At 47.8% G+C, this 21,910-nt stretch overlaps 1 protein-coding gene across 1 annotated transcript in view; it reads left to right on the top strand.

Annotated features, from left to right (window-relative positions):
• Positions 1-21,271, top strand: part of gnsb (glucosamine (N-acetyl)-6-sulfatase (Sanfilippo disease IIID), b) — a 46,887-nt gene extending 25,616 nt beyond the window's left edge. The window contains exons 5-15 of the mRNA XM_055662048.1: positions 1,658-1,709; positions 2,983-3,081; positions 5,340-5,507; positions 7,770-7,852; positions 9,421-9,539; positions 11,982-12,085; positions 14,196-14,294; positions 16,724-16,834; positions 17,689-17,796; positions 18,821-18,981; positions 20,161-21,271. Coding sequence (XP_055518023.1) covers positions 1,658-1,709; positions 2,983-3,081; positions 5,340-5,507; positions 7,770-7,852; positions 9,421-9,539; positions 11,982-12,085; positions 14,196-14,294; positions 16,724-16,834; positions 17,689-17,796; positions 18,821-18,981; positions 20,161-20,173 — 1,117 coding nt within the window. The 3' untranslated portion in view covers positions 20,174-21,271. The remainder of the gene's footprint in view (positions 1-1,657; positions 1,710-2,982; positions 3,082-5,339; positions 5,508-7,769; positions 7,853-9,420; positions 9,540-11,981; positions 12,086-14,195; positions 14,295-16,723; positions 16,835-17,688; positions 17,797-18,820; positions 18,982-20,160) is intronic.
• Positions 21,272-21,910: the final 639 nt, after the last annotated feature.

The raw sequence follows: 21,910 nt of genomic DNA, 5'->3' as shown, positions 1-21,910 counted from the left end.
TTAATCTCTATTGACACTGGTCACACACTGACCTTACACATGCTGTTCTGTAACGCCACCTCCACGCCCACCCACCCACCCACCATGATCTGATACAAAGGTTTGCCTGGGGTTGTTTCTTTGCCACTTCTGGCCCTATACTTAAAGCATTACATTTATAGAAGACAGAAACTGCTTTTGAGGGTGATGAATAATTGTGGATAACTTAAATTCTAAAGTTGGCTGTAAGTTCTTAACTTTTAAATGCCACCAAACTTAAAATAAAACATTCAACCATTTTGCCAGGTACCTGTATCGGTGCATAGACACAGAATGCTGGAGTAACACAGTGGGACAAGAGGCATCTCTGTGGAGAAGGAATGGGTGAAGCTTCAGGTCAAGACCCTTCCTCAGACTAGTCCTGAAGAAGGGTCTCGGGGGGGTGGAGGGGGGGGGGAGGAAGGATGGGGGATAGTTGGAGAATGGTTGTCCATCAATGTTTGTCCATGGAGTGAAGGAAATAGGCAACGATTCGGGCCAAAACCCTTCTTCAGCCAAATGGGAGAAGCCCAGAATGTCACAGCACCGGAGGCCTGGGTTCTATCCTGAATGCCAACTCCGGAATTCCTATTTTCTTCGCTCCATAGATGCTGCTGCACCCGCTGAGTTTCTCCAGCATTTTTGTGTAACCTCGATTTTCCAGCATCTGCAGTTCCTTCTTAAACACAAGGTCTGGAAAGAGATGGGGAGAGGGAGGAGAGGGCGGTAGGCGGCGCGACTCTGGTCAGCAGCGGCCTCTGCAGCCTGTCCGCGTTTTTATTATTTTTTGTCTGTGTTTTTATTAAACTTTTGAATCTCTCCCTGCACTGGAGACCCGACCTTTTCTCGTCGGGTCTCAGTTGTCGTTGGGGCCACAACGAGGAGCGCCTCCAAACAGGAAGAAAGCGGGGACTAATGACTCACCGTCGCGGAGCTGGCCGAGACCGGAGCGGTGGTGGAGGGAGGAGCGCTGCCCGCTGCCGCTGCCGCTGCCTAGATGCAGGCTGCTCAGCGTGGACTGGCAGCACCTCTGGAGAGAAGGAATGGGATCCCTGGGGTCGGAGACCGCTTCTTCAGGGCTGTCTGAAGTCGGCGAGTCTGAAGAAGGGCGGGGTCGAAGAAGCTCCTCAGGGCCTACCTGCCCCGCGCGGCTTGGAATGGCCGCGGGACACGAGCCATTCTTTAACTCCAAGACATGTGCGAGCACCACCCGGCGTGCTGGCCTGTCGCCAGCGCTTTGAGTGCAGTGGAGAGATAAGTTTTTTTGGCCTTCCATCCAGCTATGTGATGGATGTTTATGTAAAATGTCTATCTTTGATTTGGCTGCAGAAACCAGCATCTGCAGTTCCAAATGACAATTCCTATTGAGAGTGGGATGTTACCCCAGCAAAGACATAATGTTAAATTTCCTGGATCAACTCAGCGGGACAGGCAGCATTTTGTTTTGGGTCGAGACCCTCTTCAGGTCAAGTCTCAAGAAGGGTCTCAACCCGAAACGTACCCATGTTTCTCATTCTGCCTGTCCCGCTGGGTTAGCATTTGTTTCTTTGTTTAAACCAGCATCTGCAGTTCCTTCCTGACAGTAAATTTTTTCTCCAGGCACCATTCGAGTAATGTTGCATTCCTTTCCATTGGGTACAGTTGGTGGAGTGGCGCATGTGCCCATGGGCTGGGATCACTGGCACGGACTGGTAAGCTGATGATTTATCTGTGAGCAGATTTCAAGGTAGAGTGTTTGTCATCTCCAAGGATTATAATGGGAGATATTTGCCCTGGAGCAGCATGTATCTCAATCTCTTCAATGTGTGGACTTGAACTTTAGTTGATGTTTCAAGATATAGCCTGGAAGAAGGGTCTCAACCCGAAACATCACCCATTCGTTCTCTCCAGAGAGCCTGTCGGTCTCGCTGAGTAACTCCAGCATTTTGTGTCAACCTTCAGCCTATTAAGTCATGCCAACTATCAAACGCCATTCACACTAGTTCTATGTTATTCCAGTTTCTCGCCATTCCCTACACACTAGGGGCAATGTGCACAGGGCCAATTAACCAACGTATATTTGGGATGTGGGAGGAAATCTGAACACCTGGAAGAAACCCATGCAGACACGGGGAGAACGTGCCAACTACACAGATACGGTGCCCATATTCAGGATTGAACCCAGGCCTCTGGTGCTGTGACAATCTGGGCTTCTCCCATTTACCTGCTTTTGGCTCAAAAGCCCTTTAAACCCTTGCTATCCATATATTCATCCAAATGCCAACCAGAAGAGGTTTATCAACTTGATGTCATGGTTAGAGGGAATTTCTGTTTTTGATATAGTCTGCGGAAGTGTCCCAAACTCCAATGGTGCCTATCCAAGCCTTCTAGAGAAGCTGCATGACCTGCTGAGTTAGACGCAAAGTGCTGGAATAACTCAGTGGGTCAGGCAGCATCTCTGGAGAAAAAGGATGGGTGATGTTACGGGTTGGGACCCTTCGTCGGACCCTTGCGTCTGAGGCCCGTTCTGTAACGTCAACCATCCTTTCCCTCCAGAGATGCTGCCCGACCCACTGAGTTACTCCAGCACTATGTCTATCTTCGCTCTCTATCGGCATCTGCAGTTCCTTTCTACACATTTTGACCTGCTGTGTTACTCCAGCACTTTGTGTTCTGACCAGTATACTAGCATCTACAGTCATTGTGTCTACAATCAGTCTGAAGTGGGGTCTTTAGCCAAAATGCCACTTATTGATGTTCTCCAGAGATGCTGCCTGACCTCGCTGAGTTACTCCAGCACTTAGCTTTGCACAGTGTGTTCCTCTAGCTTTTGCTAGTAGATGGACAACTCTCTTGTTTATTGGATCTGATCGAGATGATTGAGAAAACGCCCAGTTGTTTAGCATCTTTCAGATTAACACCTTCATTTGCAGTGCATTGCTTTAGTCCACAAGGTGATCCCCAGGTGCTATTTCTCCATTACAGGTGGGAAACTCAAAGTATTACAACTACACCTTGTCGGTCAATGGTGCAGCTGAAAAGCACGGAGACAACTATCAAAGGGACTACCTGACTGACCTCATAGTAAGCCTCGGCTCTCCTCAATTCCATTAATGCTGTGTGAATCGGAGTAACTATTGATAAGGAAATATCGGGAATTTTGCTTCTTCATTTAAGGGGAAAATGTATCAACTGCAAAGATAAAACATACAATTAATGACAAGACCCTTAACAGCATTGATGTACAGAGGGATCTTGGGGTCCAAGTCCATACCTTCTTGAATATGGCAACACAAGTAGATGGTGGTAAAGGAAGTGTATGTATGCTTGCCTTCATCATTTGGGGCAACGATTATAAGAGCCAGGAAGTCATGATGCAGCTTTATGGGACTTTCGTGAGTCTGGGTGTAGAGTATAGTATTCAGCTTAAGGTACACAAAATTGCTGGAGAAACTCAGCGGGTGCAGCAGCATCTATGGAGCGAAAGAAATAGGCGACGTTTCGGGCCGAAACCCTTGGTTTCGGCCCGAAACGTCGCCTATTTCCTTCACTCCATAGATGTTGCTGCACCCGCTGAGTTTCTCCAGCAATTTTGTGTACCTTCGATTTTCCAGCATCTGCAGTTCCTTCTTGAGCAACATAGTATTCAGCTTCTTCACCACATTAACACTGGTCGTGGGGGCTTTTGAAAAGGTGCAGCGGAGGTTTACCAGAATGATGCCTGGATTAGAGGTGTTGGCTACAGGGAGAGGTTGGACAGACGGATTGTTTTCTCTGGAGTGCGAGAAGTTAAAAGGAGACCATAGACAATAGGTGCAGGAGTAGGCCATTCGGCCCTTCGAGCCAGCACCGCGAGCATTCAATGTGATCATGGCTGATCATCCCCAATCAGTACCCCGTTCCTGCCTTCTCCCCATATCCCCTGACTCCGCTATCTTTAAGAGCCCTATCTAGCTCTCTCTTGAAAGTATCCAGAGAACTGGCCTCCACCGGCCTCTTGAGGCAGAGAATTCCACAGACTCACCACCCTCTGTGTGAAAAAGTGTTTCCTCGTCTCCATTCTAAATGGCTTGCTCCTTATTCTTAAACTGTGGCCCTTAGTTCTGGACTCCCCCAACATCGGAAATAATGTTTCCTGCCTCTAGCGTGTCCAAACCCTTAACAATCTTAAATGTTTCAATAAGATTCCCTCTCATCCTTCTAAACTCCAGAGTATTCAAGCCCAGCTGCTCCATTCTCTCAGCATATGACAGTCCCGCCATCCCGGTAATTAACCTTGTGAACCTACGCTGCACTCCCTCAATAGCAAGAATGTCCTTCCTCAAATTTGGAGACCAAAACTGCACACAATACTCTAGGTGTGGTCTCACTAAGGCCCTGTACGACTACAGAAGGACCTCTTTGCTCCTAAACTCAACTGTGAGAAGTGAGAGACGTATCTAAAATAATGAGGGGCGTAGATAGGGTAGACAGTCAGACTTTAGGGTAGACAGTCAGAGTCCTAGTGAGACCACACCCGGAGTCAGAGCCCTAGTGGGACAGCCCCTTTAAGCACTATTGGTGTTGATGTTGTAAAGCTGAGGTCACTCACTACAGGTATTGAACCTGCACTAAAGCTGTAGGTTCAATACATTCACAAATGAGGCAGAGTGAAGGGCAAATGTATTTTGTACAACAAATAAATGGGTGGGGAGGAGGAAACACGGCTTAACTGTTGCACACTGATGCATCCTGTCTTAATTAAGAAATGTGTATTTTCATTAAATTAAGTTAGCAATAATTTTTGGTCTTAATAATGAAGTGTTCTTTTTCTGTGGTTTGGAGAGGATTATACATTCAGTTTTTGTTCCCCGTTTGTTTGTAACCCCTCTGGGAGATACTAAATGTATAAGAGATGTCTGAACTGTTGACTTCTCCCACTGCAGCAGTCTACTTCAAACTACAATCAGAAAGTTGCAATTGTCGTTTGTGTTATTTGCTAATTGGTTGGTTGGATTTGAGCTTGGGGTCTGGTTTCCAACTTCACCAGTGTTGTATCTCACTATCTTGGTACGGCAGGCAGTGAATTTACAGAGGGACAATTAATCTATGAACCCGCACGTCTTTGGGATGTGGGAGGAAACCGGAGCACCCGGAGGAAACCCACGTGGTCACGGGGAGAACATTTCAATTGTACACAGATAGTACTGGAGGTCAGAATTGAACCTGGATCTCTGGCGCTGTGAATTAGCTGTGTCACTGTGCCATCCTATTTATTTTTTGGGTGGTAAAGTTTGGCTTTTAGGGTGCTGAAATGGAGATGTATGCGAGCCTGTGTTTGATCTTCGCTGCGCTTTGCCCAGGCCAACCGCTCGGTGGAGTTTCTGGAGTCAAGGAAGCGACATGTTCCATTCTTCATGGTGCTGGCCACCCCGGCCTGCCACTCCCCCTGGACCGAAGCCCCCAGGTACAGCAAGTCCTACATCAGCACCAAAGCTCCACGACATGGAAGCTTCAACGTTCATGGCAAGGTGAGTAGAACAAGCTTGGCTGTGTTTACAGGGGCCCAGCCCTCTGGAACACAGAGAATTCAGGGGGAAATTTAACTGAGATCAACTTCCTTTCAAGAGCCTGTTAGACTTTAGAATTTAATATCAGAATCACACTTTATTCACCAAGTATGTTTAGCAACATACGAGGAATTTCATTGGCCTGGCCAGTCGTACAATAAAAAGCAACAGATCACTCAAAAACGCATTTTAACATGAACATCCACCACAGTGACTCCTGCACATTCCTCACTGTGATGGAAGGTGAAATAAAGTTCAAGTCTCTTCCTTCTGTTCTTCCTCGGTCTTGGGCCTCGAGCCCCGGTTGATCGCTGATCAGCACAGATTCGGTGGGCCAAAACGCCTGTTTCCGTGCTGTATCTCTAAAGCCTATAAGGATCTTGAAATCTAAGTGTTTCAGTTAATTTTTTTAAATCTCTCAAGAGTTTTGAAGAAAAAAATTAACTGAAACACATCGACTTTAAGATCCTTTTAGGCATTAGAGACCCTTTGGCCCATCAAAGCCGTGCTGACCAGCGATCACTATTCTACATGCTAGGGACAATTTACAATTTTACCAAAGCCAATTAATGTACAAACCTGTACGTCCTTGTATCGTGGGAGGAAACCGGAGCACCTAGAGGAAACCCACCTGGTCACGGGGAGAACATACAAACTCCACACAGATAGCACCCCAAGTCGGGATCGAACCCAGATCTCTGGGGCTGTAAAGCAGCAACTCTACCACTGCGCCACCGTGCCACCCTCAAGAATGGTTTATTCTCGTATGTAGTTTTGTTTAGAGATACAGCATAGAAATAGACCCTTCAGCCCATCGAGTCAATGCTGATCCTCAACCATGCCTTCACACTACTTCTATGTTATCACAGTTCCCCATCCATTCCCAGCAAATTTTTCAGAGGCCAATTAACCTACAAACTCGCTCGTGTTAGCGATGTGGGAGGAAACTGGCGCACCCAGAAGGAACCCGTGCGGTCACAGGTCGAACATGCAAACTCCTCACAGGCAGCGTTCAAGGTTGGGATTGAACCTGTGTCTCTGGTGCTGTGAGGCAGCGGCTCTACCCGTGAGCTACTGTTCTACCTAGTGGACAGCAACAGAACAAATTAATTCTTACTTGCTGAAGATAGACACAAAAAGCTGGTGTAACTCAGCGGGACAGGCAGTATCCCTGGAGAGAAGGTATTGGGCAACGTTTCGGGTCAAGACCCTTCTTCAGACTGGTTTGGGATAAGGGAAACGAGAGATGGATCTTTGGTTGTGTCTATCTTTGGTTTAAACCAACATCTGCACAAACCAACATTCCTACACAATTCTTACTTGCTGGCCCATTAGCACAGAATACAAATAAATAAATAGACAATAATCAATAAACTGAATTAATAAAACAGTAGTAGCAGGTAACCAGACCATAGTGCAAAACCAAAGTGTGTATTGCAACCAAAACTAAGTCCTCAGTTTAGTTTATTGTCACGTGTACTGAGTAATAGTGAAAGCCCTTTGTTGCGGGCTATCTAGTCGGCAGAAAGGCTATACATGATTACAATCGAGCCAAGCAAAGTGTACAGATACAGGGAATAACGTTTAGTGTAAGGTAGTACAAGAGTCTCCAATGAGGTAGATAGTAGTTCAGCACAGCTCTCTAGTTGTGAAAGGATGGTTCAGTTGCCTGATAACAGCTGGGAATAAACTATCCCTGAATCTGGAGGTGTGCGTTTTCACACTCCTGTACCCCTTGCCCGATGGGAGAGGGGAGAAGAGGGAGTGACCGGGGTGAGACTGGCCCTTGATGATGCTGCTAGCCTTGCCGAGGCAGCGTGAGGTGTAGATGGAGTCAATGGAAGGGAGGTTGGTTTGTGTGATGGTCTGGTCTGCATTGTGAACCTGGAGGTCACAGTTTTCAGGCGCTTGTACTTCTTCCCGATGGTAACAGCGCCCACAAAATGCTGGAGTAACTCAGCGGGTCAGGCCCCCTTACATTCAGTCTGAAGAAGGGTCCTGATCCGAAACATAACCCATCCCTTTTCTCCAGAGATGTTGCCTGACCTGCTGAGTTACTCCTGCACTTTGTGTCTATCTTTGGCATAAACCAGCATCTGCACTTCCATGTTTCTACATATTAATATAGTTATGCTGGATACTGGGACAAGATACAACTGCTAAGAAAGTCTCAGTTACTATTTAAAACGGTCCATGCTCTCTCTCTTTCTCCCCCCCACACAGAATAAGCACTGGCTGATCCGTCAGGCTAAGACACCGATGAAGAATACTTCTATCCAATTTTTGGACAATGCTTTCAGGAAAAGGTACTCTCCTTGCATTTCAAAATTTGATTCTGTCGTGGACTATTTTTCATGGCGTTGAAGTCGGTGGTGTTGTAGATAGTGAAGATGGTTGTCATAAATTACTGCAGGGTCTTGATCAGTTGGGCAAGTGGGAGTAGGACTAATGCAGTTTAATATATTGTGAGATATTGCATTTTGAGATGTCAAACGAGGGCAGGACCATCACAGTGAATGTCACGGCCCTGATGAAGCCATGAAGCTGTAGAATCTAGGAGCGGAGGTGCATTGGAAGTGGTGTCACAGATAGATAGGGTGGTCAAGAAGGCTTTCAGCATATTGGCCTTCATCAATAATAGAAGTTGGGATGTTAAGGTGCAGTTGTACAAGATGTTGATGAGGCCACACTTGGAGTATTGTATTCAGTTTGGTCAACCTGTTATAGAGAAGATGTTGTCAAGCTGGAAAGAGCGCAGGGAAGATTTACAAGGACGTTTCCAGGACTCGAGGGCCTGAGCTGTAGGGAGAGGTCGGGCAGACTAGGACTTTATTCCACGGAGCGCAGGAGGATGAGGGATGATCTTGCAGAAGTGCATCAGATCATGAGGGGATTAGATAGAGTAGATGCACAGAGTATTTTATCCAGAGTAGGGGAATCAAGAACCAGACAACATGGGTTTTAGGTGAGAGGGGAAAGATTTGATGGGAATCTGATGCACAACTGTTGCACACATGGTGGGTACATGGAATGGGTTGCCAGAGGAGGTACATTTGGACAGGTACATGGATAGAAGAGGTGAGAGGGATATGGGGCATCTTGGTCAACTTGGGCCAAAGTTCCTGTGTTGCAGCAGTTTCCATGCTGTATGACTAAGTGGTGCAGTTTACTGGACCCTAGATGCTGCTGGCGAGCTTTGGGGCTTTTAATTCCAGTTGAGAGAATGGATGCTAATTATTTCTAGCTAAGTCAAAGTGATTAATGTTTTTATTTTCTACAGTGTAATGATAACTAGTCTAGAACAGTAAAGGACAAACTCCAAACTAAACCATACAGGATCAGTAGGTCCTGTTTATTAATGCAGCAGGAATGCTCCACGTATCTGTGTCGAGGCTGTCTCGCCAACAACTTGGTTCAATTGATCAGGATGATTGATTCGATTATTGTGGCGTTGTCTAAATTCAGATTCGGATTCAATTTTAATTGTCATTGTCAGTGTACAGTACAGAGACAACAAAATGCATTAGACAACGAAATGCATTGTCCTAAAGAAGGGCCCCGACCCAAAACATCACCTATCCACGTTCTCCAGAGACGCTGCCTGCCCCCCTTGAGTTACTCCGGCACTTTGTGTCTTTTATTGATAAACCAGCATCTGCAGTTCCTCGTGTCTCTGGCAGTGTAGATCAGGTTGGCTGCTTGGTCAAGTGACGAGGATGGCTGACACAGTCGTAAACTTACCGGAGGAGATGACTTTTGCAGGGTGGTCCACCTAGCCTTCATGAAGGGTAAACATCAGTGGCAGAGGGTGATGTGTCCTCCGTCCTCACTGCTAACCTCCTAACTCCACATGCACTTGCTTCTCTTCTCTCAGGTGGCAGACGCTGCTCTCGGTCGATGACCTGGTGGAGAAGGTGATCAAAACACTCGAGCAAGTGAAGGAGCTGAACAACACTTACATCTTCTACACATCTGACAATGGCTACCACACCGGTATGTTTGCCTTACGCTTTCTCGATTGGGTGCAGCATGGATCTAATGGTGACCCAGGGATCTGCATTCAAGATTCAAGATTCAATTTAATTGTCATTTGGACCCCTTGAGGTCCAAACGAAATGCCGTTTCTGCAGCCATACATTACAAACAAATAGACCCGAGACGCAACATAATTTACATAAACATCCATCACATCACTGTGATGGAAGGCCAAAAAAACTTATCTCTCCACTGCACTCTCCCCCCCCCCCCCCCCCCCCGATGTCAGAGTCAAAGTCAAAGCCCCCGGCTGGCGATGGCGATTGTCCCGCGGCCATTAAAGCCACGCCGGGTGGTGCAAGGTCGCACACCGGGTTCTTGATGTTGGAGCCCCCGGCGGGCGCTCGCAAAGTCCCACAGCCATTCCAAGCCGCGCGGGGCGGTGATGTAAGGAACCGCTCCAGGTCATCTTCAAACCCGCAACTCGGACGGGAGAAGTCGCCGTTGCGGGAGCCCTGAAAAGCCAGCATCTGCTCCCTCCAGGGACCCGCGGGCTCCCGGTGCCGCCGTCCGCCAGACCCGCATTTGCAGCCTCCGGATCTCCGGAGGTTGGGCCGCAGCAGCAGCAGCAGCAGCGCTCCTCCACCGCTCCACCCGCTCCGGACTCGGCCAGCTCCGCGACAGTGAGGTGATGTCATCGGCACCAGAGCCCCCGGTCTTCCTGTTGGAGGCCGCTCCTCTTTGCAGCCCCAACGGCAACGGAGACTCAACAAAGAAAAGGGTCGATGACCCGTGCAGGGAGAGAGATTTAAAAGTTACCCCCCTCCCTCCCACCCCACCCCCCCCCCCCCCCCAACCACACACACACACCCAACAAAAAATAACAAAAACTACATTAAAAACATAGACAAAAAATAATAAAAACGCAGACGGGCTGCAGAGGCCGCTGCTGACGAGAGTTGTGCCGCCGCCGCCGAATCCCTTCTGCCCCACCGTGTCTGCACTGACCAATGCTCACCCGCACACTAGTTCTGCCCTACACACAAGGGGCAGCTTACAGAGGACAATTAACCTACAAACCCACATGCTTTGGGATGTGGGAGGAAACCGGAGCACCTGGAGGAAACCTACACAGGTCACAGGGAGAACGGACAAACTCCGTACAGACAGCAACTGTAGTCAGGATTGAACCTGGGTCTCTGGTGCTGTAAGGCAGCAACTCTACCATGCCGCCCTGCTTGGCATTTGACAAGAGACAATAGGTGCAGGAGTAGGCCATTCAACCCTTCGAGCCAACACCGTCATTCAATGTGATCATGGCTGATCATCCCCAATCAGTACCCCGTTCCTGCCTTCTCCCCATATCCCCTGACTCCACTATTTTTAAGAGCCCTATCTAGCTCTCTCTTGAAAGTATCCAGAGAACCTGCCTCCACCAGGTTCTGAGGCAGGGAATTCCACAGACTCACCACTCTCTGTGAGAAAAGATGTTTCCTCATCTCCGTTCTAAATGGCTTGCTCCTTATTCTTAAACTGTGGCCCTTTTGGATTGATATAGGAATGGGAACGCCCTTTAGAACTCCAGATTTGCACCAACATCTATCCTGCTGCATATATTTTGCATTAATGCAAGATTGTAATTTCATTCCAAAGCTCTCCACAGAAGATATTGTTCAATTCTTGAAGTTTTATCCTTCCTTGCTTTAGACATTATATTAATGAACAGACAACGAATTGATTGATTGAATGATACTACATGGAAACAGGCCCTTTGGCCCACTGACTCCATGCTGACCATCGACCACCCATTCATACTAGTTCTATACTATCCCACTTTCTCGCCACTCCCTACACATTCGAGGCAATTTCCAGAGGGCCAATTTAACCGCACATCTTTGGGATGTGGGAGGAAATATGACAGCACCCGGAGGAAGGTCACAGGGAGAACGTGCAAACTCCACACAGACAGCGCCACCACAGTCGGGAAGGAACCGGGGTCTCTGACGCTTGCCGCCCAATGTTAGAATCTCCTTTTGTGGAATGTTGCATCAGGGAAGGTGGACAAAAAAGCTGGAGAAACTCAGCGGGTGCAGCAGCATCTATGGAGCGAAGGAAATAGGCAACGTTTCGGGCCGCCCGAAACGTTGCCTATTTCCTTCGCTCCATAGATGCTGCTGCACCCGCTGAGTTTCTCCAGCATTTTTGTCCACCTTCGATTTTCCAGCATCTGCAGTTCCTTCTTAAACACATAGCATCAGGGAAGTTGCTTTGGGCTATTATTGGAGTTTGAGTCCATGATAACTTGTCCTGGACCACCTATATTGAAGCAACAGCCAAGCAAGCATACACTGAAGAATGTGTTCCTTCATGCACGTGACTGCTGTCCTATTGATGTTGGATATGTCGAAGGGCCTGTTTCCACGCTGTATCTGCAAATTAATGCCTGGCTTCTGTTTGCAGGGCAGTTCTCTCTCCCCATCGACAAGAGGCAGCTTTACGAGTTTGATATCCGAGTGCCATTGCTGGTCCGTGGACCCGGCATCAAACCCAAGCAGAACATCAAGGTAATACATGTCTGACCATAGACAATAGGTGCAGGAATAGGCCATTCGGCCCTTCGAGCCAGCACCGCCATTCAATGATCATCCCCAATCAGCACCCCGTTCCTGCCTTCTCCCCATATCCCATGACTCCGCTTGGTTTAAGAGCCCTATCTAGCTCTCTCTTGAAAATATCCAGAGAACCAGCCTCCATTGAGGCAGAGAATTCCACAGACTCACAACTCTCTGTGAGGAAAAGTGTTTCCTCGTCTCCGTTCTAAATGGCTTATCCCTTATTCTTAAACTGTGGCCCCTGGTTCTGGACTCCCCCAACATCAGGAACATGTTTCCTGCCTCTAGTATGTCCAACCCCTTAATAATCGTATATGTTTCAATAAGGTGTCCTCTCATCCTTCTAAACTCCAGAGTACACAAGCGCAGCCGCTCCATTCTCTCAGCATATGACAGTCGCGGGCTTCATTTAAAAATCTATTGGTGCGTGCACCACAAGAATCATAGAGTGATGGAATGATACAGTGTGGACACAGGCCCTTGGTCCCATCTTGCCCACACTGACCAACATGACCCGGCTACACTAGTCCCACCTGCCTGCGGTTGGCCCATATCATGTCCTATCCATGTACCTGTCTAACTGTTTCTTAAATGTTGGGATAGTCCCTGCCTCAACTACCTCCTCTGGCAGCTTGTTCCATGCACCCACCACCCTTTATGTGGAAAAAGTTACCCCTCATATCTGTTCCCCTCCACATTGAACCCATGTCGTCTTGTCCTCGATTCGCCTACTCTGGGCAAGAGATTCTGTGCATCTACCCGATCTATTCCTCTCATGATTTTACACACAATCATTGAATACCTGAAGAGCTTTAAACTCATGTTTCCCATGTCATTCTTGGGTGTCCAAATGCAGTTCACTTGCAGCACTGAAACGCATACAGTCTTGCAAATGTTGTGTACAACATTGTGCCGAGGAGCAGTCAAGATCGCTGGGCAGATGGAGTTATTGTGCTAGACACAAGGGACTACAGACGAGATGTGTAGCAAAGAACCGCAGATGCTGGTTTGCCCCGAAGATAGACACAAATGCTGGAGTAACTCAGCGTTGCAGGCAGCAACTCTGGACTGGACTGAAAGAATAAGTGACGTTTCGGGTCGAGACCCTCCAGTCAGTCTGAAGAAGGACCTCGACCCAAAATGTTGCCCATTGTTTCTATCGGAGGAACTGCAGACGCTGGGATGTTAAAGCAAAGGGACGCAAGGTGCTGCAGTTAATTAGGGGGTCAGGCAGCATCTGTGGAGAGTTATTGTGGCGTGTAATGTAAGGGTGTAACAGATTGAGCTAAAATTGTCAGCTCCATTAGCAGCAGCACATTTCAAACCCTCCCTGAGAAAACAAGTAGATGTATTTGAAGTATGCTTGGGACCAGTCCATCATGAGGACATGGGCAAGCTTACTGAGATGAGCTTTGCTTTCCCAGAGACATCCCAGAATAGCTCTGAGTCTGAGCACACAACTCGCGCCATTATGGTACCACGGAGGATAGCTAGGTTGATGCATAATCACCTGTCCCTATAGATAAAAATTATTATATAAATACATGCTTCTACCTAATAGGTGCAGGAGTAGGCCATTCGGCCCTTTGAGCCAGCACCGCCATTCAATGTGATCATGGCTGATCATCCCCAATCAGTACCCCAATCCTGCCTTCTCCCCATATCCCCTGACTCCGCTGTTTTTAAGAGCCCTATCTAGCTCTCTCTTGAAAGTATGAGCATGAGCTTTATCTTTGGGGAAAGAAAAGAGCTTCACCAAACAAAAGGGGGAGAGTGGGAGGGGGGGGAGGGAGGGAGTGCACCATGGTGTGTGTCGGTGCCAGCCAGTGCAGACATGGGACTCAAATACACAGTGTTGTTAGAGTTATATATTCATAGTTGATAGTTTTCTGTGTTTGCTTGAATAAATAGTTATTTGTGCTCTTCACCAAGTGCTTGCTCTGAACCAAGTGCTTGATGTGAATCCTAGCATGAGTTGGCTGTGATTGCATGGATGGTCTAGGCTGTGTGCTATTGTACCATGATTAGCTGAATTGCATCTTTTGATCTGATGATTCTGCAGGAACCCGTACTTAATATAGACTTGGCCCCAACGTTCATGAACATTGCTGGATACGACACGTGGAAAAGCATGGATGGCAGGTCCTTCCTCCCCCTCGTGGTGAGTGGTCAGGAACTCTCTTCTCATTTTCAGGCCAAACTGCTCCCAGCCACTGAGCAATGTCACAGGCCCGGCCTTCGATCCAACTTGCCCATGCCAGCCTGGGTGCCTTGCTGAGCTAATCTCATTCTCTCATCCTTTCCAAAACGTGAACCTCTACCATTTCCTCGGGCGTCTCATTCCATAGACCATCCGGGTTGGGGGGGGGGGGGGGGGGGTTGGGGGGTAAGGGGGGGGGGGGGCGGCGCAGAGAACGGATGATGGTGCCCCTCTGGACTCTATTTCAATTTCTCCCCTGGGAAAGATTGCGTGCTATCCAGTCAAAGAGAAGACTATACACCATTACAAACAAGCCATCCACTGTGTACAGATAAAGGATAGAAGCAGAAACATAGAAAATAGGTAATATGTGCAGGAGTAGGACATTCAAGCCAGCACCGCCATTCAATATGATCACGGCTGATCATCCAGAATCAGTACCCCGTTCCTGCTTTCTCCCCATATCCCTTGATTCCGTTAGCCCTAAGAGCTAAATCTAACTCTCTCTTGAAAACGTCAAAAGGTAGAGGTTCATGGGTAAACGGAATAACATTTAGTGCAAGATTAAAGATAGTTCAAAGGTTTCCAATGAGGTAGATGGGAGATCAGGACTGCAATCCAGCCCTCATGGGAGGATGGTTCAGTTGCCTGATAACAGCTGGGAAGAAACTGTCCCTGAATCTGGAGGTGTGCGTTTTCACACTTCTGTTCCTCTTGCCTCATTGGGGAGGGAGTGGGGTGAGACTCGTCTGTGATGATGATGCTGCTGACCCTGCAGAGGCAGCGTGAGGTGTTGATGGACTCAGTGGAAGGGACGTTGGTTTGCATGAATGTCCTGGTCTCCACAACTCGTTGCAATTTCTTGTGGTCTGGGATGGAGCTGTTGCCAAACCTGATGTATCCCCAGAACAAACTTTCTGTGGGGCATTTGTAGAATTTGGTGAGGGGTGGGAAGTTGGCGTCTGTGCCCCTGGAACCTCTACACTGCCACCACTCGGCTTCCAGGGACAATGGTCTCGGGGATAGTTGGTGCGAGGGTAGAAAGGTTTACTGCCCCCTCGTTGCCCATGTGCTGAGGAAGGTGTGGAAGAGGCCACCCTCTCCCCGAACACGCAAGAATGTTTGTGTCCATCACAGACCCTAGAATGGCAGCACAGCTGGTAGAACCGCTGCCCCATGGCACCAGTGACCCAGGTTAGACCCTGACCTCTTGTGCTGTCTGTGTGGAGCTTGCACGCTCTCCCTGTGACACACCGGGTTTACTCCAGTTACCATCAACATCCCAAAAGATGTCGAAGGTCAAATGCCTCTCTGTAAAATGTCTCCAGTGTACAAGGAGTGGATGAGAAAGGGAGAATACATCGAACTAGTGTGTACGGTGATCGATAGTCGGCATGGACTGGGTGGTCTGAAGGGCACGTTGCCACGATGTATGTCCAGTGTAAACTGTATTTGAACCCATCTACGTCGACCATTCGTACAAGAGGTTGTGGTCCCAGCAGATGGTGTTCACTGGGCAACAGACTCGTAGGAAAAGCATGAAGGAATTCCTGTCCACCTTTAGAGCAGCCAATACGTGCATCATTCCTTTCACTTCAGAGGTGGAAAATTGTTAAATTAACAGTTAACAAAAAGTTTTTGACTGGGCCTGTGTTCACGTGACTATAAATAAACTAAACTAAATCGAATGGTGCCGTGAGGACTTGTGAGTATCTTTGACACTCAAACGCATGAAATCTATTCATCGAGGGAGTTAGATGTGGCCCTTGTGGCTAAGGGGATTAGGGGGTATGGAGAGAAGGCAGGTACGGGATACTGAGTTGGATGATCACCATGATCATATTGAATGGCGGTGCAGGCTCGAAGGGCCGAATGGCCTACTCCTGCACCTAATTTCTATGTTTCTATATAACTTATGGGCTGCACGGTGGCGCAGCGGTAGAGTTGCCGCCTTATGGCACTTGCAGCGCCGGAGATCCCAGTTCGATCCTGACTACAGGTGCTGTCTGTACGGAGTTTGTACGTTCTCCCTGTGACCGCGTGGGTTTTCTTAGAGATTGTCGGTTTCCTCCCGCACCCCAAAGACGTACAAACATGTAGGCTAATTGGCTTGGTAAATGTAAACATTGGTCCTGGCGTGTGTAGGATAGTGTTAACGTGCGGGGATCGCTGGTCGGTACGGACCCGGTGGGCCGAAGGGCCTGTTTCCGCCCTGTATCTCTAAACTAAACGACAAGCGACCACATCAATGCAGAGAATGACCATGGTTTATATGTGGTGCCCATCTAGAATATCGACAGTTGCAATGAACTCCTGCATGCTTAAATCCATCTTGTTTTCTATAGAGAACGTTGTTTTTTGAGCACTCTCATATGCTTCTATTTATTCAGGACCCTTCGCAGAATAAAACACATTGGCGCACAGACTTCCTAGTGGAGTATACTGGGGAGGGCAAGGACAAGGCTGACCCTATGTGCCCACATGTTGGACCTGGGGAGACAGTGAGTATGTTTTATATACGTTTTATACAGGATCTCCAACCTTCAGCAAGCCAGCAAATGGTTCATATAAAGGACGTTCTTTTAGGAAGGAGATGGAGATAAATTCCTTTAGTCAGAGGGTGGAATTCTTTGCCATTGAAAGCTGTGGAGGCCAAGTCACTGGACATTTTTAAGGCAGAGATAGATAGGTGTTTGGTTAGTATGGGTGTTGGGTTATGGGGAGAAGGCAGGAGAATGGGGTTAGGAGGGAGAGATAGATCAGCCATGATTGAATGGCGGAGCACGCACTCACACACGCACTCACACACGCACTCACACACGCACTCGCACTCGCACTCGCACTCGCACTCGCACTCGCACTCGCACTCGCACTCGCACACTCACACACGCACTCACACACGCACTCACACACGCACTCACACACGCACTCACACACGCACTCACACACGCACACACACACACACACTCACACGCACTCACACACACTCACACACACACTCACACACACACACTCACACACGCACACACACACGCACACACACACACACACACACACACTCGCACACACACACTCACACTCACACACACACACTCACACTCTCTCTCTCGCACACACACATCACACTCTCACTCACACTCACACACTCACACTCTCTCTCTCTCCAAGCCAATTAACCTACAAACCCGTATGTGTTTGGAGTGTGTGTGGAAACCAGAGCACCTGAAGAAAACCCACTCTGACTTTAGCTGTGCTGGGAGATCACTCGTTTTGTGTTTCTGGAATCATCATGTTTTTGAACAGCTCGCATCTTTGAAAAGTATTTTGTTTAAATCCACTTCATTCCTTTCCCTAGGAATGTTTCCCCGACTGCGTGTGTGAAGATGCTTTCAACAACACCTACGCCTGTGTGCGGACATTGTCCAAGATCAACCTGCAGTATTGTGAGTTTGCGGACAGAGAGGTGAGTGGAGTAGCTGGGTCCTGCCGCTGATTCTGTCGCCTGCCTTCAGTTTAGTTTAGAGATACAGCGTGGAATCAGGCCCTTCGGCCCACCGGGTCCGTGCCGACCAGCGATCCCCATCCCCGCACACTAACACTATCCTACACACATTTACCGAGGCAATTAACCTACAAACCTGTACGTCTTTGGAGTGTGGGAGGAAACCAAAGATCTCGGAGAAAACCCACACAGGTCACGGGGAGAACGTACAAACACCGTACAGACAGCGCCCGTAGTCGGGGTCAAATCCGGGTGTTGCATTCGCTGTAAGGCTGTGTCCTTTCCTGCTTGTGTGCCTTGTTCAGTGTATGTTTGTTCCAACACTGTACATTACACCCCTTACTCAGTTACAGTGGACAATCGACAATAATGGACACCATCTTCTCCCCCCAACCCCACCCGGGTCTGTTATAACGAGTGTTATCTGTACACCCAACCCTGAGTTTAGTTTAGTTTATTGTCACGTGTACCGAGGTACAGTGAAAAGATTTTGTTGCGTGCTAACCAGCCAGCAGAAAGACAATACATGATTACAGTCAAGACATTTACAGTGACAGATACATGATGGGGGAATAACGTTTAGTGTAAGGTAAAGCCAGCAAAGTCCGATCAAGGATAGTCCGTGGGTCTCCTATGAGGTGGGTAATATTCACTGTTCTCTGGTTATGGTATTTTCACACTTCTGTATCTTTTGCATGATGGGAGAGGGGAGAAGAGGGAGTGACTGGGGCGAGACTGGTCCTTGATGATGCTGCTGGCCTTGCCAAGGCAGCGTGAGGTGTAGATGGAGTCAATAGAAGGGAGGTTGGTTTGTGTGATGGTCTGGGCTGCGTCCACAATTCACTGCAATTTCATGCGGTCTTGGATGGAGCTGTTCCCAAACCAAGCCGATAAAATGCTTCTATGGTGGAGTTTAGTCTGCTGTGACAGTCTTGGTCTCTTTAACTTTCTCTTAAGTTTTTATGATTTTCTTCTAACTTTTAAGAACTTTGTGGAGGTCTACAACCTGACCTCTGACCCGCATCAGCTGACCAACCTCGCCAAAGCTGTGGACCCCACACTACTTGTTAAGATGAACCAGAGGCTGATCAAACTGGAGTCTTGTTCTGGCAGTGATTGCCGAACTGTTCAGCAAGAGGAGGATCGGTGAGTTCCCTTGGACCCAGGGTCACTTGGCTTCATCTTTGTACCACTGTGTTTAGTTCTAGAGATATAGCACAGGAACAGGCCCTTCAGCCCATCAAGTCCATACTGACCTGCGATCCCTGCACATTAACACTGTCCTACACTAGGGACAGTTTTTACATTTATAGACAATAGGTGCAGGAGTAGGCCATTTGGCCCTTCGAGCCAGCACTGCCATTCAATGTGATCATGGCTGATAATGTCATTGTACGAGTCAATTATTAACCTACAAACCTGCACGTCTTTGGAGTGTGGGAGGAAATCGAAGGTATCGGAGAAAACCCACGGGGAGAACGTGCAAACTCCGTACAGTCAGCACCCGTGGCAAGGATCGAGCCCAGGTCTCTGCCGCTGGAAGGCAGCGACTCGAACAATCTGCCACCATGCCCCACTGTTGCTTCCCCTGTTCCCTACACTCTGCAGATTAAATTGTACAGAGACACAGAATGCCAGAGTAACTCAGCGGCTCGTGCAGTATCTCTGGAGAAAAGGAACCCTGAGATGAGGATCTCTCAGTGTGAATAAGGGTCCTGACCTGAAATGTCACCTATTCCTTTTCTCCAGAAATGCGGAGTTGGATTCATGGGAGGTTGGTCTTGGAGGGGAGGGGGCTCCTCAAACTACGGAGCATCCTGGACAATACAGCTCACGACACACTGGTCAACCTGAGGAGCACCTTCAGCAACAGACTGGTTCCACCAAGGTGCAGCACAGAACGCCATAGGAGATCCTTCTTCCCTGTGGCTATCAAACTGTACAACTCCTCCCCTTCTGTCGTGGGGTAGACTGAGACCGACTCCCCTCCCTAATCTTTACACATCCCCAATCCTTTCCACTCGTCACCTTAATCTCTGTCATGTTGTCACTTGTGGGTGGAGCACCAATGCAAATTCCTTGTATGTGAATACTTGGCCAATAAACTTTCATTCATTCATTCATTCATACATCCATTCATTCATTCAATCCTTTCCACATCACTTTAATTTCATGTTTCATGTATTTTGTAATTTTTTGACTGTCGGCAGATCAGTTTCCCTCTGGGGATGAATAAAATGCTATCATTCCGCATCGTCGAGATAAATATTATGCATTCTCATGAAACCTCCAACTATATTGTGCTTCTTTTAATTTAAAATTTAGATTTGATTCCTAGCTGGAGGAATATTGAAGAGTTGCTGCCGTTTGTGGATGTTCCTTTAGCAGGTGAACTGTCTGGATGTTCAGCTTCCATCCACAAAAGAAATACTGTGAATTGTCGACCAGCTTTTGTGAGTCCACAAATAATCCATGAGAACGCAATTAACTAAAGTGTGCAATAAATCAAATCAGGAGGAGAAATCACCGAATTACAACAGTGTCCTTTGCTTGTTTGTAAGGAGCAAGAATCTCTTTGGCCTTATACCGAGCCTCTGATGCCCATCAGCACTTTTTCGGAGGGTCATGTATAGACGCTTTCCCTCTCCATGATCTGTGAATGGAAGGTGTCGAAGTAATGTACCGAGCAACAGCTTGATCTATGGTTGTTGGCTTGGCTTTTAGATTATTTTGCTTACCATGAGTCGATATTTACCCCCTCTTTCTTCCCCCCCCCCCCCCCCCCACTCCCTGGGTTGTGTTCTCGATATTGATGAAGGGTTGGGGAGATGGTTCCCATGTATGCCCATGTCCGAGTGAATTGCCATCGAGGTGGATGGGAACCGTTCTGCCGCATAGGAGCTCCCTGCTGGCAACGCTCCACCAAATCGGACCAGCCCACGGCAAGACCAACCTTTAACGGATGCCCAGAGTGGAGTCATTCATGAAACTGGCTGTAATGTTTCTCGGGTGACGATTGGCTGACGCAGTTGCAAGCCCCCAGCGATCGCCTGAGCCGGTGACCTGTTGTTGTGCTTGCTCTCCATAATGAAACGTTGATGGCAGCTGAAGACGGGGCATTTATGTGGGAATCAGTTTGCGGACTTGAATGTTTCGCTTCATCCCGTACATTCACTTCCAATCCATTAGTTTATACTTGGAATTGTGCCTTGTGCTGGAAACCTTTTTTTTTTTTTTGTTTGCAATTACTACTGCGTTGAAGTAATCATCTCTTTTGGGAATTATGACTTGTACCGTGTGTCCAGAAGATTTTTGTTTTTTGCTAACAGTATCTTTTTGTATGAATAAATAAATAAATACTCTTCTCAGTGTAGGCGAGTAACAAACTTATAATGCAGACATGGACTTTTGATTAAAAAGTATTATTGCTTACTACTTGCTCAGATTATGTGTGGTTTATTTGAAGAGGATGATTGGTGTTGCTTATTTAATTTTTTTCCCCTGTTAATGAATGAATAAGTTGGCCAAGTATTCACATACAAGGAATTTTCCTTGGTGCTCTGCCCGCAAGTGACAACTGTACAAAATAAAAACACTTGCCCCACACATCAATCCATTAATCCTTCCCCCTCTTGTGGCTTTGCCCCCTTGTCTTTGACATGTCAATGCTGGGCGAAGGGTTCTGAATGTCTACCCTTGATAATTGTCTAAGAAGGAACTGCAAAATCGAAGGTAGACAAAAATGCTGGAGAAACTCAGCGGAAACTCAGTCATGATGGAAAGTCTCACAAATTATACCTTATACAACAGCCTCTGAATCCAAGTCATAGGTTAGTACAGCTTGGAAAAGGCCATTCAGCCCACATGTACAACTGTCCTGTATTAGCTGGGACATCACGTATTTTGGGCTAAATTGGTTTGTCCCATATGGGACTGCCCTTGTTCAGCTTTTGACTGCTACTACTCGGGTCGGAGCACCGAGTCCAGACCCGCCTCACCCGTCCCTAAGTGGTGCAGCCCATGGAGTGCAGCAGCAGCGCCTCGCTCGTGGCCCTGTTGGGCAGCAGCCCGGCCT

This window comes from Leucoraja erinacea, chromosome 35, assembly GCF_028641065.1.
Source record: "Leucoraja erinacea ecotype New England chromosome 35, Leri_hhj_1, whole genome shotgun sequence".
NCBI lineage: Eukaryota > Metazoa > Chordata > Chondrichthyes > Rajiformes > Rajidae > Leucoraja > Leucoraja erinaceus.
The sequence above is the reverse complement of the archived record's forward strand: the minus strand, read 5'-3'. Positions and strand labels throughout refer to the sequence as shown.